This window comes from Aquarana catesbeiana, linkage group LG06 (genome assembly GCF_042186555.1).
Source record: "Aquarana catesbeiana isolate 2022-GZ linkage group LG06, ASM4218655v1, whole genome shotgun sequence".
Taxonomy (NCBI): Eukaryota; Metazoa; Chordata; class Amphibia; order Anura; family Ranidae; genus Aquarana; species Aquarana catesbeiana.
Window position 1 is genome coordinate 327,703,505 of NC_133329.1, and position 16,303 is coordinate 327,719,807.

Consider the following 16,303-nt stretch of genomic DNA (forward strand, 5'->3'; position numbering starts at 1 on the left):
GCTAGTTGTCCCTCATTCCCATCTCAAAAAGTTGGGAGGTATGGAAAAATGGAAGAAAAACTGATCAGTGTGGAAGGGCCATTGGGTATCTATTTCCTTGGCACAAGCTCATCTTTTATTTCACAAAAAGTTGGGTAATATATGGTGTTTGTGTGCCATAAATTGAACTTTAGTGTATTCTGTTGTACTTTGTGCTTTATAAAGCATTGTGCTAATATCATGTGACATAAATTTGGAACTTCCAACAGAAGCCGGCACACCAAATCCTTAGTAAATGGTTTATTAGGTACACATAAAAGGAAACAAGGGGCAATACATTTGGAACTATCCCCATTTTATTCTCCAGGGTCTCTTCTTTGACAAAATCTATAACGTTTTTCGGGGGTTGAAGTTATTTCCAGGCCTAAAATTTACACGTGCTTCATGTAGGCAAACACGGCTCTAGAAGCAAACTCTCCCTCCAGTCCCTTGCTTCCCAGCACTGCATTATTACAGCCTTGGTACACAGGGCCAGTGCTACCACTAGGCAAACTAGGCAGCCGCCTAGGGCACCCTGCCACTGGTGTTCCTACTCTCTTCTCTCTTCAGCAAGCAACTAAGTCTCAGCATCAGCAGGCATCTGCCGCTCCATTCGCACATAGTGTCAAAGGCCCAGCGGCGGCAGAGGACTGTGTCTGTGTCCCGACTCCCGAATGAATGGAAGCAAGCAAACATTCATTGATGGGCACTGGTGAGGCTGCATTTGATGGGCTCTTTATTAAAAAGGTGGGGTATACATGTGCAGGGAAAATGGGGTGGGGTCAGGGGTGGAGCCAGAGGGGGCGGCAAAATTAGGTTTCGCCTATGGTGTCAAAAATCCTTACACCAGCCCTGTTGGTACATGTACTAGGATTTGCTGCGGTATATGTCAGCGACATAGCACTATGAAGGCCCCATGGCCGACAATACAGCCCCATTGCCACCCCCCGCTGAGGCTACACATCCTCTACCCGCTACTTTTCTATTTTAGGAAATATCTCAGCCTGCCCCGCCCATCCTATCTTCCCTGCCAATCGCCTTGTGAGAAGCACGGAACGCGTACAACCATTGGAGAGAGTTGGCGCTGGGCGTGGTGCCGGGCTACAGCTGTGGTGACGTCACGTTGAGCCCGGTGAATGCGGGTTGGATGGAATTAGCCGGAGGCCGGGTCACGTGTGCAGCGGAGCTCGTGAACTGCAGAGCGGTGCGGGGCGGACAGTGAGCGAGCAGTCCGGTGAGAGGGGAGAGAAGTCAGAGCCGGCTGGAGATCATGTGTAGATTGCAGGGTCCCCCCCCCCCCGTGTCCTCCGAGCAGGGTCCCCCCCCCCCCGTGTCCTCCGAGCAGGGTCCCCCCCCCCCCGTGTCCTCCGAGCAGGGTCCCCCCCCCCCGTGTCCTCCGAGCAGGGTCCCCCCCCCCCCGTGTCCTCCGAGCAGGGTCCCCCCCGTGTCCTCCGAGCAGGGTCCCCCCCCCCCCGTGTCCTCCGAGCAGGGTCCCCCCCCCCGTGTCCTCCGAGCAGGGTCCCCCCCCCCCCGTGTCCTCCGAGCAGGGTCCCCCCCCCGTGTCCTCCGAGCAGGGTCCCCCCCCCCCGTGTCCTCCGAGCAGGGTCCCCCCCCCCTGTCCTCCGAGCAGGGTCCCCCCCCCGTGTCCTCCGAGCAGGGTCCCCCCGTGTCCTCCGAGCAGGGTCCCCCCCCCCGTGTCCTCCGAGCAGGGTGTCCTCCGAGCAGGGTCCCCCCCTCCTCCCCGTGTCCTCCGAGCAGGGTCCCCCCGTGTCCTCCGAGCTGGTCCCCCCCCCCCCCCGTGTCCTCCGAGCAGGGTCCCCCCCGTGTCCTCCGAGCAGGGTCCCCCCCGTGTCCTCCGAGCAGCGTCCCCCCGTGTCCTCCGAGCAGGGTCCCCCCGTGTCCTCCGAGCAGGGTCCCCCCGTGTCCTCCGAGCAGGGTCCCCCCCGTGTCCTCCGAGCAGGGTCCCCCCCCCCCGTGTCCTCCGAGCAGGGTCCCCCCCCCGTGTCCTCCGAGCAGGGTCCCCCCGTGTCCTCCGAGCAGGGTCCCCCCGTGTCCTCCGAGCTGGTTCCCCCCCCCCCGTGTCCTCCGAGCAGGGTGTCCTCCGAGCAGGGTCCCCCCCTCCTCCCCGTGTCCTCCGAGCAGGGTCCCCCCGTGTCCTCCGAGCTGGTCCCCCCCCCCCCTGTGTCCTCCGAGCAGGGTCCCCCCCGTGTCCTCCGAGCAGGGTCCCCCCCGTGTCCTCCGAGCAGCGTCCCCCCGTGTCCTCCGAGCAGGGTCCCCCCGTGTCCTCCGAGCAGGGTCCCCCCGTGTCCTCCGAGCAGGGTCCCCCCCGTGTCCTCCGAGCAGGGTCCCCCCCCCCCGTGTCCTCCGAGCAGGGTCCCCCCCCCGTGTCCTCCGAGCAGGGTCCCCCCGTGTCCTCCGAGCAGGGTCCCCCCGTGTCCTCCGAGCTGGTTCCCCCCCCCCCCGTGTCCTCCGAGCAGGGTGTCCTCCGAGCAGGGTCCCCCCCTCCTCCCCGTGTCCTCCGAGCAGGGTCCCCCCGTGTCCTCCGAGCTGGTCCCCCCCCCCCCTGTGTCCTCCGAGCAGGGTCCCCCCCGTGTCCTCCGAGCAGCGTCCCCCCGTGTCCTCCGAGCAGGGTCCCCCCGTGTCCTCCGAGCAGGGTCCCCCCGTGTCCTCCGAGCAGGGTCCCCCCGTGTCCTCCGAGCAGGGTCCCCCTGTGTCCTCCGAGCAGGGTCCCCCCGTGTCCTCCGAGCTGGTCCCCCCGTGTCCTCCGAGCAGGGTGTCCTCCGAGCAGGGTCCCCCCCTCCTCCCCGTGTCCTCCGAGCAGGGTCCCCCCGTGTCCTCCGAGCTGGGTCCCCCCGTGTCCTCCGAGCTGGGTCCCCCCGTGTCCTCCGAGCTGGGTCCCCCCGTGTCCTCCGAGCTGGGTCCCCCCGTGTCCTCCGAGCTGGGTCCCCCCGTGTCCTCCGAGCTGGGTCCCCCCGTGTCCTCCGAGCTGGTCCCCCCCCCCGTGTCCTCCGAGCAGGGTGTCCTCCAAGCAGGGTCCCCCCCGTGTCCTCCCAGCAGTGTCCCCCCCCGTGTCCTCCCAGCAGTGTCCCCCCGTGTCCTCCCAGCAGTGTCCCCCCGTGTCCTCCCAGCAGGGTCCCCCCCGTGTCCTCCGAGCAGGGACCCCCCCGTGTCCTCCGAGCAGGGTCCCCCCCGTGTCCTCCGAGCAGGGTCCCCCCCGTGTCCTCCGAGCAGGGTCCCCCCCGTGTCCTCCGAGCAGGGTCCCCCCCGTGTCCTCCGAGCAGGGTCCCCCCGTGTCCTCCGAGCAGGGTCCCCCCGTGTCCTCCGAGCAGGGTCCCCCCCGTGTCCTCCGAGCAGCGTCCCCCCGTGTCCTCCCAGCAGCGTCCCCCCGTGTCCTCCCAGCAGCGTCCCCCCCGTGTCCTCCGAGCAGGGTCCCCCCCGTGTCCTCCGAGCAGGGTCCCCCCCGTGTCCTCCGAGCAGGGTCCCCCCCGTGTCCTCCGAGCAGGGTCCCCCCCGTGTCCTCCGAGCAGGGTCCCCCCCGTGTCCTCCGAGCAGGGTCCCCCCCGTGTCCTCCGAGCAGGGTCCCCCCCGTGTCCTCCGAGCAGGGTCCCCCCCGTGTCCTCCGAGCAGCGTCCCCCCGTGTCCTCCGAGCAGCGTCCCCCCGTGTCCTCCGAGCAGGGTCCCCCCGTGTCCTCCGAGCTGGTCCCCCCCCCGTGTCCTCCGAGCTGGTCCCCCCCCGTGTCCTCCGAGCTGGTCCCCCCCCGTGTCCTCCGAGCTGGTCCCCCCCCGTGTCCTCCGAGCTGGTCCCCCCCCGTGTCCTCCGAGCTGGTCCCCCCCCGTGTCCTCCGAGCTGGTCCCCCCCCGTGTCCTCCGAGCTGGTCCCCCCCCGTGTCCTCCGAGCTGGTCCCCCCCCGTGTCCTCCGAGCAGGGTCCCCCCCTCCTCCCCGTGTCCTCCCAGCAGCGTCCCCCCATGTCCTCCGCGCAGCGTCCCCCCATGTCCTCCGCGCAGCGTCCCCCCGTGTCCTCCGAGCAGCGTCCCCCCGTGTCCTCCGAGCAGCGTCCCCCCGTGTCCTCTGAGCAGCGTCCCCCCGTGTCCTCTGAGCAGCGTCCCCCCGTGTCCTCTGAGCAGCGTCCCCCCGTGTCCTCTGAGCAGCGTCCCCCCGTGTCCTCTGAGCAGGGTCCCCCCCCGTGTCCTCTGAGCAGGGTCCCCCCCCGTGTCCTCTGAGCAGGGTCCCCCCCCGTGTCCTCTGAGCAGGGTCCCCCCCCGTGTCCTCTGAGCAGGGTCCCCCCCCGTGTCCTCTGAGCAGGGTCCCCCCCCGTGTCCTCTGAGCAGGGTCCCCCCCCGTGTCCTCTGAGCAGGGTCCCCCCCCGTGTCCTCTGAGCAGGGTCCCCCCCCCCCGTGTCCTCTGAGCAGGGTCCCCCCCCCCGTGTCCTCTGAGCAGGGTCCCCCCCCCGTGTCCTCTGAGCAGGGTCCCCCCCCCCGTGTCCTCTGAGCAGGGTCCCCCCCCCCCGTGTCCTCTGAGCAGGGTCCCCCCCCCCCGTGTCCTCTGAGCAGGGTCCCCCCCCCCCCGTGTCCTCTGAGCAGGGTCCCCCCCCCCCGTGTCCTCTGAGCAGGGTCCCCCCCCCCCGTGTCCTCTGAGCAGGGTCCCCCCCCCGTGTCCTCTGAGCAGGGTCCCCCCCCCCGTGTCCTCTGAGCAGGGTCCCCCCCCCCGTGTCCTCTGAGCAGGGTCCCCCCCCCCGTGTCCTCTGAGCAGGGTCCCCCCCCCCCCGTGTCCTCTGAGCAGGGTCCCCCCCCCCCCGTGTCCTCTGAGCAGGGTCCCCCCCCCCCGTGTCCTCTGAGCAGGGTCCCCCCCCCCCCGTGTCCTCTGAGCAGGGTCCCCCCCCCCGTGTCCTCTGAGCAGGGTCCCCCCCCCCGTGTCCTCTGAGCAGGGTCCCCCCCCCGTGTCCTCTGAGCAGGGTCCCCCCCCCCCCGTGTCCTCTGAGCAGGGTCCCCCCCCCCCGTGTCCTCTGAGCAGGGTCCCCCCCCCCCGTGTCCTCTGAGCAGGGTCCCCCCCCCCGTGTCCTCTGAGCAGGGTCCCCCCCCCCCGTGTCCTCTGAGCAGGGTCCCCCCCCCCCCGTGTCCTCTGAGCAGGGTCCCCCCCCCCCGTGTCCTCTGAGCAGGGTCCCCCCCCCCCGTGTCCTCTGAGCAGGGTCCCCCCCCCCGTGTCCTCTGAGCAGGGTCCCCCCCCCCCGTGTCCTCTGAGCAGGGTCCCCCCCCCCGTGTCCTCTGAGCAGGGTCCCCCCCCCCGTGTCCTCTGAGCAGGGTCCCCCCCCCCGTGTCCTCTGAGCAGGGTCCCCCCCCCCGTGTCCTCTGAGCAGGGTCCCCCCCCCCCCCGTGTCCTCTGAGCAGGGTCCCCCCCCCCCCCCGTGTCCTCTGAGCAGGGTCCCCCCCCCCCCCCGTGTCCTCTGAGCAGGGTCCCCCCCCCCCCCGTGTCCTCTGAGCAGGGTCCCCCCCCCCCCCCGTGTCCTCTGAGCAGGGTCCCCCCCCCCCCCCCGTGTCCTCTGAGCAGGGTCCCCCCCCCCCCCGTGTCCTCTGAGCAGGGTCCCCCCCCCGTGTCCTCTGAGCAGGGTCCCCCCCCCGTGTCCTCTGAGCAGGGTCCCCCCCCCGTGTCCTCTGAGCAGGGTCCCCCCCCCGTGTCCTCTGAGCAGGGTCCCCCCCCCCCCGTGTCCTCTGAGCAGGGTCCCCCCCCCCCGTGTCCTCTGAGCAGGGTCCCCCCCCCCCCCCCGTGTCCTCTGAGCAGGGTCCCCCCCCCCCCGTGTCCTCTGAGCAGGGTCCCCCCCCCCCCGTGTCCTCTGAGCAGGGTCCCCCCCCCCCCGTGTCCTCTGAGCAGGGTCCCCCCCCCCCCCAACCCCGTGTCCTCCGAGCAGGGTCCCCCCCCCCAACCCCGTGTCCTCCGAGCAGGGTCCCCCCCCCCCAACCCCGTGTCCTCCGAGCAGGGTCCCCCCCCCCCCCAACCCCGTGTCCTCCGAGCAGGGTCCCCCCCCCCCAACCCCGTGTCCTCCGAGCAGGGTCCCCCCCCCCCCCAACCCCGTGTCCTCCGAGCAGGGTCCCCCCCCCCCCCAACCCCGTGTCCTCCGAGCAGGGTCCCCCCCCCCAACCCCGTGTCCTCCGAGCAGGGTCCCCCCCCCCGTGCCCTCCGAGCAGGGTCCGATCAAATGGTTGTCATCAGTAGGCTCCATCGCTTATTGATATACATTATCACTGTCCGATCCATGGAGGGAGTCACATAGGGCTCTATAGAACACTACATATGTAACCGCTCAGCTGTAGTGTATCAGATGGCCGTTGATCTGTATTGGTGGATGTCTGTCCATGTATGGCCCTCTGTGCCCAGGTGAATAAGCCCTAAGGGCAGTAAAAACACGTGGTTGAGCCACATTTCTACTACCACTCCCCCCCCAGAAATCCCCAGACTATAAACTGAGTTTTAAATGCCTATCTCGGCGTACAGCAGATGGCCCAATCCCTGTGTGCTGGAATGACTAGCTATCCCACGATGGCTAAAAACCTGCAGACAGGAAAAGATGCAGCTAGGGACTGTTAGAAATGTATTAATCCTTCAGCTTTGCTCCAAGCATAGCCTGACAAGGATGTAACCATGCCACGGCCACAGGAGCCCCCCTCGTTATGTTTGGCGTGCAGTACCGCCGCTAAGTGCAACCCAATCGTGTGTGTTGGCATTTTAAAACAGAACTCAGGCCCCAGTCACATCTAGTGATTTGGGACCGTGGGTGGAATCTCTATGATTCTCCCTGCAGTTTCGAATCGCATTGCTGGCAAAACGCAGCATGTGTGGTCGGGTGCTATTCGTTTTTAATGGCACCTAAAAGCGGTGCAGTTTTGCCGTGATTTTATGCGATAAATAGCGTAATTGCGGCAAAACGCACGGCATGAAGCCTGCCACCGAAAAGGGAGGGGCTTCTGGGCAACAAGCTTTGCATGATGCAGTTTCCCGTGATTGCAGCTCCATTTATTGCGGCAAAATGACGCAGCATTTAGGTGCCATTGAAAATGAATAGCACCCGACCTTGCTGCATTTTGCCAGAACTTCAATGTAATTTAGAATCACGGAGATTCCGCCTCAATCGCTCAATGTGAATGGGGCCTAAAGATATTAAGACTTGCCTGTCAAGTGGTCCCGTGACGGCTTCTTGTTATGTTCACACCAGAATTCTGCTTTTCACTGCATTCCACAGCTGTGCAATTTTATGCAACATGTTTGCATAATATCACCTAGAAATGCATGTAAAAAAGGCACCTCTCCTTTGGACACAGCTGATCACTGCTCGGGGTAAAGGGCCAATCACAGTGGCCCTTTACCATGTGATCAGCTGTGTCCAATCACAGCTGATCACATGTAAACAGACCTGCTGGTTATTGGCAGTGCTTTCCTCGTGCGTTGTGTCTGTGTGAGGAAAGGAGAGCCAATTACCGGCAAGCCTGTCAGCACACTGTTCACACTGATAAGTAGGTCTAAGTGACGCAACGCACCCTTTCTGCATAGACCAGCAAGCCTTATCGTATTTTAAGCACATGTTACTTGACTGCCTGACTTTTCTTATCTCCCCCACTATTCATTCTTTTATATTTTGTTTTTATGTCTCTATAGGACAGAGACTGGAATTAAAATGGGTGATGTGGAGAAAGGAAAGAAGATTTTTGTCCAGAAATGTGCCCAGTGCCACACTGTTGAGAAAAATGGAAAGCATAAAACTGGACCAAATTTATGGGGTCTCTTTGGTCGCAAAACAGGACAGGCTCCAGGATTTACCTACACTGATGCAAACAAAAGCAAAGGTATTGTAGATGTTATAATGCAGGTAGTGATGTAAAGCAACAGTCCACATGCTTCTGCTCTTCAATGGGATGATGGCAAGTAGACATGTGCACTGCCAAAAAATGTGTTTGTATTCTTTTTTTTTTTTTTCTCGGGTCATTAGTAAATTTGTAATTCGAAAATAAGAAATAACTAACTATTAAATTATAGGTATTGGAATTTCCTTTCAAATTTGGCTGTTAGTGATCGTGACGAATACGAATTTATCCTAAGTTACGAATTATCCAAAATAACGAATGCAGCATCTAAACAAATGGAACGGAACCATTTAATAATAAATAATAGTATTTTTTTATTATTGTTATTTATTATTATTCATTACATTCCATTCATTTAGGCATTTGTTATTTCGGATAATTTTTAACTTTGAATAAATTCGTATTCGTTACGTTCACTAACAGCCAAATTTCAAAGGAAATTCCAATACCTATAATTTAATAGTTGGCTATTATTTCAGATTTTTAAATTTACGAATATTTAGAAAAATCTGTTAAACGGGTTTTCGTTAACTCGGATGTTTCCGAATTAACAAATTTGTAAAAAAATTTTTAAAAAACGAATTTGGACCGAAACGAATTGCACATGTCTATGTAGCGCTCCCAAAACACCCTCCATTGACATGAATGGACAGTGCTTCCAAAGCGCCTGAAAAGCACTTCGGAAGCGCCGCAAAACGGGCGCTTTTAACCCCTTCTTAGATGTTAAAAGTGCCCCGCTAGCGGCCAAAAAGCGCCGCTTAAACGCCACTAAGACCAGCAGTGTGAAAGGGATCTTACCGCTACAGGGCGGCAGTTGTGTGCCAGATCACGTGTATAATATATACATGATCCAGTGTTTCAGGGTAGCGGGCACAAATGCGCACCACCGCCGGCTCGCTCCCGCTGTGATTATACACAGCAGGAGCCAATCAGCAAATACTGCGGACTCTGTCTGCCGGCACCCACCCACTGATCATCCTGCAGAGACACAGAATGGCGGTCTGCCTATGTAAACAAGGCTGATCGCCGTTCTGACTGGAGGGAAGACGTGGCTCCTGTGTTCCTGCAAAGCAGTGACAAGGATCTCTGTCTTCCCCAAGTAAAAGCACCTCCCACACTGTAGTATAACACAGGCTAGGCACACAGTAAACCCTTTGATCGCTCCTGATGACCATTTCCCAGCCAGTGCCATTAGTACAGTGACAGTGTATATATTTTTAGCACTAATCACTGTATTAGTGTCACTGGTCCCCAAAAAGTGTCAGTGTCCTAATGTCCACCGCAATATCGCAGTCCCACTATAAGTTGCTGATCGCCACCATTACTAGTAAAATTAATAAAAATATCCAATAATTTGTAGACGCTATAACTTTTGTGCAAACCAATTAATACATGCTTATTGATTTTTGTATAAAGCTCTATTTGGTGGGAAAAAAAGGACATAAATTTTATTTGGGTACAGCGTTGTACGACCGTGCAATTGTCAGTTAAAGTAACGCAGTACCGTATCACAAAAAATTCCGGAGCTGAAGTGGTTAAAATGTAGAATTTCCCATACATTTTGTTTCCTTAATAAAGGATTTCCACTTTCTGCTTCTATCTCTATCACTAGGACTGTGTTTCTCCCAGTAGGGACACAGCAATAAAAACGTAGCAGAGGATCTAACCCTCCTCTTTTTCCAAGTTTTGTCCCTTCGGGAATTTTCGTACGAAAATTCGGAATCGGCTGTGGAAAGTTGTGTACACACTATATACATAAATTGTACGAAAATTCTTTGGATGAAAATGTGTGCCCGATTTTCTTATAGTGTGTACGAGCCTTAAGAGGCAGGAGAGTGAAATGGCCCCTAAGCCCAGGTTCACATTGGTACGATTTGACATGTCAAATCGCATGCCAAATCGGCGGCTATTGCCGGCAATGGCACCGTCCGAATCGCTGCACTGATTCCCAAAAGTGGTTCCTGTACTACTTTTGGTGACTTCGGGAGGTGATTTGTATAGACATCTGTGCAGGAACCCGCATAGATGTCTGTCAGATCGCCCCGGAAGTTGGACTGCATTGCCGGGTTGAAATCGTGCGAGTTAAAGCTGAACTCCGGGATAAGCAAATATGGTCTAAATACAAGAGACATGCATTTTTTTCTTTGAATGTTGCGTGTACTTTGTGTATTTCTTCCAGATCTGTGCAGTGATCCAGTTTGAAAACGTACCTCTCTGCGGGAGCTTCCTGTAATAAAGACCAGTCACTGCTGCGCGCTCTCCTTGTACAGGGTGACTGGTCTTGTCTCCGCCCCCCTTTTGTAGTTTTCTGCAGGTAGCCTGTAGTGGGTGGAGTTGGTGGGTCCCTCCCACAGCTCTGCTATCTGCACAGGCTGTGTACAGCACAGTGATGTCACCACTACTTTAATGAGATAATAACTGGGTTTGCAAAGGCATTTGGTGTACACAAAGTGGATTTTTATCCTCCATGCTTTGTAAGAAATATATTTAAATGAAAATGTTCATGCTTGGAGTTCAGCTTTAAATTGAAGAAGTAACTAACGTGTAGGATTGTAGGGAGGGAATTTAGACTTCTATTTTGTGCTTGCACAGAGGTATACTTGCTATTAACATCTCCCCAGATCTCAAAAAACATGGAGCCACAATATCCAATGGCAAACAGCACCACCTACTGGCAAATGCATTGATTTCTTCTGGATCAGTTAAAAATGCCAACTTAATTGATTTTTTGTTATCAGTTTGATTTCAGTTACCAAGCACTACAAATGGCAATGGGACAATCTTTCCTGACATCATTCATATTACTTTCTACAGGGATTTGCATCTTTGAGGGCAAGCCCTATACACACTATTAGATTTTCTGCAGATTTTTGTCTTCAGATTTACCAAAACCATATAATATGAGGTCAAACCTTAAGAGTTTCAATTTGTATGCAATCAGGCAGGCTCTTTCACTACATAGTTGAAAGTAAATCTAAAGAAAATTGTATAATGTATGGCCAGCCTAATGCCTGCAGATCCTATTTAACCACTTGCCGATCAGCCGCCGTAGTTATACGGCGGCAGGTCGGCTCTCCTGAGCCTATCGCCGTAGCTGTACATTGGCTTGCGCAGTTGTGGGCGGGCCACTGCCCACGGGTCGGGTGGACTCTATGTCCGCCGGTGACCCGTGATCGCCTAGTACAGAAGCAGAGTGGAGATCTGCCTATGTAAACAAACGGATCCCTGTTCTGATCCCCGCTCTGTCAGTAGACATGACAGAGATTTACTGTTCCCAGTCATCGGGAACAGTGATCTCTGTCATGTCCCTGGCAGCCCATCCCCCTACAGTTAGAACACACCCGGGGAACACACTTAACCCCTTGATCGCCCCCTAGTGTTAACCTTTTCCCTGCCAGTGTCATTTTTACATTGATCAGTGCATTTTTATAGCACTGATCAATGTAATAATGTCACTGTTCCCCAAAAAGTGTCATTTGGGGTCAGATTTGTCCGCCGCAGTCACGCTAAAAATCGCAGATTGCCGCTATTACTAGTAAAAACAATAAAAAAATAAATGTCCCTAAATTTGTAGACATCATAACTTCTGCACAAAACAATCAATATACACCTATTGTGATATTTTTGGTAAAAAAAAAAAAAAATGTAGAATTTATAAATGTGTTTTTTTTTTTTTTTTTTGTTTTTTTTCATGTGTATGTAATATATAGTTTTTCGTTCAAAATTGTCACTCTTTGTTTATAGCGCAAAAAATAAAAAACGCAGAGGTGATCAAATACCACTAAAAAAAAAAAAAAAAAGCTCTATTTGTGGGCAAAAAAAGGACATTGATTTTGTTTGGGTACAACGTCGCACAACTTTCTCTTATTTTCTTCATTTTGGTCTATTTAAAGTGGGTCTAAAGGGTGAAGGTTCCTTTTATCTTGTATGCACGAAGGTAAAAACATTCAGTATGCAGCTCCTCTGCAGCCCCCCCCCCCCATACTTACGCAAGCTTGATTGCGAACCAGTGATGTGCACGAGAGCAGCCGCCCTCCCAGGTCTTTGCCTCCTTATTCGCTATAAATTACAGCCAGTGAGGAGGGAGTGGGAGCAGGGCCGAGCCCTGTTCTGTGTGTCTTATGGACGCACACAGAGGGGCTTGGGAACAAGCATGCACAAGTGCTCCCAGAGCAAGTGGCTTGCTCTGGGGGCACTCGGAGGAGAGGAAGAGCCAGTAGCGCCGGCAGGAAACCCAAGAAGAAGAGGATTGGGGATGCTCTGTGCAAAACCATTACACAGAGCAGGTTAAGTATAACATGTTTGTTATTATTTTTAATTTTTTTCATTACGTTTTTAATATTACTTTAGTATGCCATATAAAGCAGGGGTCAGCAACCTGTAGATCGCAATCTACCAGTAGATCGCAGCCAGGTGACTGGTAGTTTGCGGTCTGGGCTTGTTGACCCGCCATCCCAGAGCATCAAAGTGCAATGCAGAGGGAATACTTGTAAAGTTGGAGCTGTAGGCCGGTGCCTCCTCTGTAGTGCTGGCTCCTATACCATGTGGTGTGATACCTACTGCACTCACCCTCTTATCCTGGCTAGCGGTCTCCAGAGTGCCAGCAGCAGAAAAGAAGAGATCTTCAGGTCAGTGTGAAGCAATACACTGGGCATAATAGTATAAGGCTGCTCTCACACTGATTTACTGTGATTTACCCACACTTCGGGTGCAGTGCAGTGTACCTGCAGCTTTCCTGTGGGTTTGCTGAGCTTAGCCATAGACTTCCAAATGCAAGAGTTTTGGTGCACTTTCACAAAATGCACCACACCTGCAGGATATAATAGAAGTCTATGGCAAAGCGCAGCTAGCCCACTGCACCCGCAGTGCAGGGTAAACCACAGGACATCAATGTGAAAGTTTAACCACTTGGACCCCACAGAAGCATGCAGTTGCAGGGTGCTTTCAGAGTGGCCCCATTTACTTAAATGGGACACAATTGGCAGGTGGTAGCACCCACCAAAAGCAACAGGGGGTTTCATTTCTGCTGCAGCATGTGTACACCTTTGACTGCTGCCTCAGCAGCTAAAGGGGTAGAGATTGGAGGCAGTAAAACCGCAATTAAACTGTACCACCCCCCAACTTTATGTGTGAATGAGCCCTAAGGGTGCTGCTTTCGAATGCAACTAAGGACATTATTCACAAGTGCAGAAAGTCTGTTTGACAGGTGGGCCGCACTCAATACAACACAGGCATAGGTACAGTGTGGATACTGACGCGTTTCACACCATTAGTGGTGCTTAATCATAGCTGTACAAAACATATTACAGCGCACACATTCAAGAATGACATTTCCTGCAAGGCTAATTAAAAACACCTGAACATATTCAAAAAAATATGGGGGTTTGGTCGCACTATATGGTCATGTAGTGCTAAGCCCACTTCATTACCTCTTATTTAGTGGCCACCAGTGCATAGGAGGAATCCCCTTCAGTTCTCCCACACAGAGGAGTTTAGCTCCCATGGTTGAGACACAGGATCTTCCATTCTATTACTAGGGTAGGACCCACTAATTGGGGGTATTTTGTCGCAGTAAGTGGGCTTAGCACTATATGACCATATAGTGTGACCAAACCCCCGTATTTTTTTGAATATGTTCAGGTGTTTTTAACTAGCCTTGCAGGAAATGTCATTATTGAATGTGTGCGCTGTAATATGTTTTGTACTGTTTGTTGGTCTTATAGCAGCACCATCTTGAATCTAAACGCATTTTAGGGTGTGCCCCCCAAATATGTTTTTGTAATCATAGCTGTAGGACTCTCCTTTTCTTGGGTTAATTTTAATGTGCTGATTGCAACTGATTGCTTCCACACCCATTCCTCCTTTCAGGAGTGTGAAAGCTTTGGAGGACTGCACCTGATTGCAATCTGTAAAGGATACGTTTGGTCAGGTGACCAGTAGATTATACGTATAAAAGACAGATTGGGGTCGGTGGTCCTACAGCTATGATTAAGCACCACTAATGGTGTGAAACACATCAGTATCCCCACTGTACCTGTGTCTCTGTTGGTGTATGGATCATGTTTTTATCAATAAAGGTGTTGTATTGGAGTGCGGCCGTCCATTTTCCTTTCTCCCTTTATCTCCAAACTGCAAGGATGGTGTTAATGTGGGATTGTCACCTAGCGCGGTAATATCTTTGGATTCTGTGTTTGACAGGTCTGGTTATCTTTGACTTCTCTCATGTTGTTCAGGTAGATCTCCACCACTTTAAGGTTGCCTACCCTAATATAAAGCATTTTAGTTAAATCTGTTTGATTCAGTGCACAAAAAAGGCCTTAGGCCCCTTTCACACATGCGGACAGTATGTCCGTATTTCATCCATCCGTTTTCGGATGAAATACAGACATACATGCATCCCTATGGGATAGCGGGTGTCAGCGGATGTACATCCGCTAACACCCGATGTCGTCCGCCTCCGCTCTCGTCCGATTCTGCGGACGGAAGAAAATCCTATTTTTCTATCCGTCTGCAGAGCGGATCAGATAAACACGGACAGACGGTCTGTGTTCCTCCGATCTCCCATAGGGGAGAGCGGAGATCTGACAGGACGGTCCCTGCACAGTGTGCGGGTCCCGCCCTGTCATCTGCCTGCTCAGCTGGGGAAAGCGGAGCGATCCCCGCTGAGCAGCGGATAAACACGGGGCGGATCAACACGGATCCGTCCCGTGTGAAAGGGGCCTTACACAACTTTCTTTTTCCCAGTCCTAATTCAGCTTAGAAAATCATAATAATGTGTAAACAAAATGACCTGGGATGATTGCGATGAGAACTTTTCCTTTTTTGGCTTGGAGATTCTTGGTTATGAAAGTATTCTTACCTAGGATCAAAAGTGCAGATGTATGCCCATGTAAAAGATAATAAATGAATAGAACAAATAATGCTCATTGGATTATTGTTTTTTTCACAGGTATTGTGTGGGGAGAGGATACTCTGCTAGAATATCTGGAAAACCCTAAAAAGTATATACCAGGAACCAAGATGATTTTCGCTGGGATTAAGAAGAAGAATGAACGCTTGGATCTTATAGCTTATTTAAAACAAGCAACATCGGAGTGATTAGTCTAGAATAGATTTATTACAAATATAAAAGCCATGTTTGCAGCTGACAGCCACATTTGTGTCATTGTAAATGTTGTCATATTCATCTAACAAACTACAAGAAACACTACGCTGAATGTCAACTGGAGGGGTGATGCGTAACTCTGTGATCTGTTAAGGCTTCCGAAATATGATTGGATGAATACATAAAGGGAATCTATTGTGAAGGGGTTAGTTCATCCAAAAATATTTGTTAGAAGATGCCGGTGAGTAAAATAACTTGCTGGCTTCTAAAGTCACTTGTGAACTCTGACAGCAAGTTCTCTACTCTGGAGCTCAGTTCCCAGCCACCTTCTGGGGTTAATTTACTAAAACTGGAGAGTGCAAAATCTGGTGCAGCTCTGCAAAGAAACCAATTAGCTTCCAGATTTTTTTTTTGTTAAAGTGATTGTAAACCCTAAATAAAAAAATCTCCCCCCACCAAAAAAAAAACCTGCAAGACAAAGGCATAATGAGCTAGTGGTCCTCATGCACCGCTCCGGCACTGTGATTGGCCGGAGCCACGATGACGTCACTCGTGCGCACGGGAGCCACCGGTAACGGCACAGTCTAACTGAAGCAACGGCACGTACGTGCCAATGCTTAAGTGCCAATGACGTCGGCACATGCAAATACAGGGATATCTTCTAAACCGTGCAGGTTTAGGAAATATCCAGTGTAGCTACAGATAAGCCTTATTATAGGCTTGCCTGTAGTATAAAGTAGTTGTAAAGGGTTTACAACCACTTCAAAGCTTAATTAAACAAGCTAGAAGCTGATTGGCTACCATGCACAGCTGCACCAGGTTTTGTACTTTCCAGTTCTAGTAAATTAAACTGCCTGTTGAGTTTTTAGCTAATTTTACATTCTGGATAAGGTGGCAGAAGAAGTGAGACTCTAGGATGGAAGAGCACAGCTTAGTTCTCAAAGACATTTAGGATGCCAATGGATGATTTGTTGAGCAGGCATCTGCCCAATAAAGAATCTGTTTTTGGTAGACAAACCCTTTTACATAACTGTGAATTCATATTTATGATACTTTCTATTTTATGTTACACATATAAGTTAATAGTAAACTAATATGACAGTAAATTTGGAGTGTTTGTCTTTTAATTTATCTCTGGTCCTTGCATGTGGCTCTGTTAATCTCTGTGGGTCACACAATTTCAAGTTAGGGGAAATTTAAACTGAAAGGGACAGCGGTGAGGATCACTCCTGTATAGATATCTAGCGGTGAACAATAAGGAGGCAATTGTAAAATAAATGAAAAAGTCCCAATGCACAGTTCCCTGATTTAACTATGTATTATTGATA

The 16,303-nt window shown here is 53.4% G+C and overlaps 1 protein-coding gene across 1 annotated transcript; it reads left to right on the top strand.

The window, feature by feature from the left end:
- The first annotated feature begins 1,082 nt into the window (after window positions 1-1,082).
- Window positions 1,083-16,081, top strand: LOC141146956 (cytochrome c, somatic). Its single transcript, XM_073633830.1, has 3 exons — window positions 1,083-1,252; window positions 7,665-7,852; window positions 14,820-16,081. The coding sequence occupies exons 2-3, from the start codon at window positions 7,684-7,686 to the stop codon at window positions 14,966-14,968; spliced, it is 318 nt and encodes a 105-aa protein (XP_073489931.1). The 5' UTR covers window positions 1,083-1,252; window positions 7,665-7,683; the 3' UTR covers window positions 14,969-16,081.
- Window positions 16,082-16,303: the final 222 nt, after the last annotated feature.

Excerpts from the sequence above, each read along its gene's own strand:
- LOC141146956 (XM_073633830.1), top strand. The coding sequence starts at position 7,684 with ATGGGTGATGTGGAGAAAGGAAAGAAGATTTTTGTCCAGAAATGTGCC. Across the intron at positions 7,853-14,819 it reads TGATGCAAACAAAAGCAAAG|GTATTGTGTGGGGAGAGGAT; the intron begins GTATTGTAGATG and ends TTTTTTTCACAG.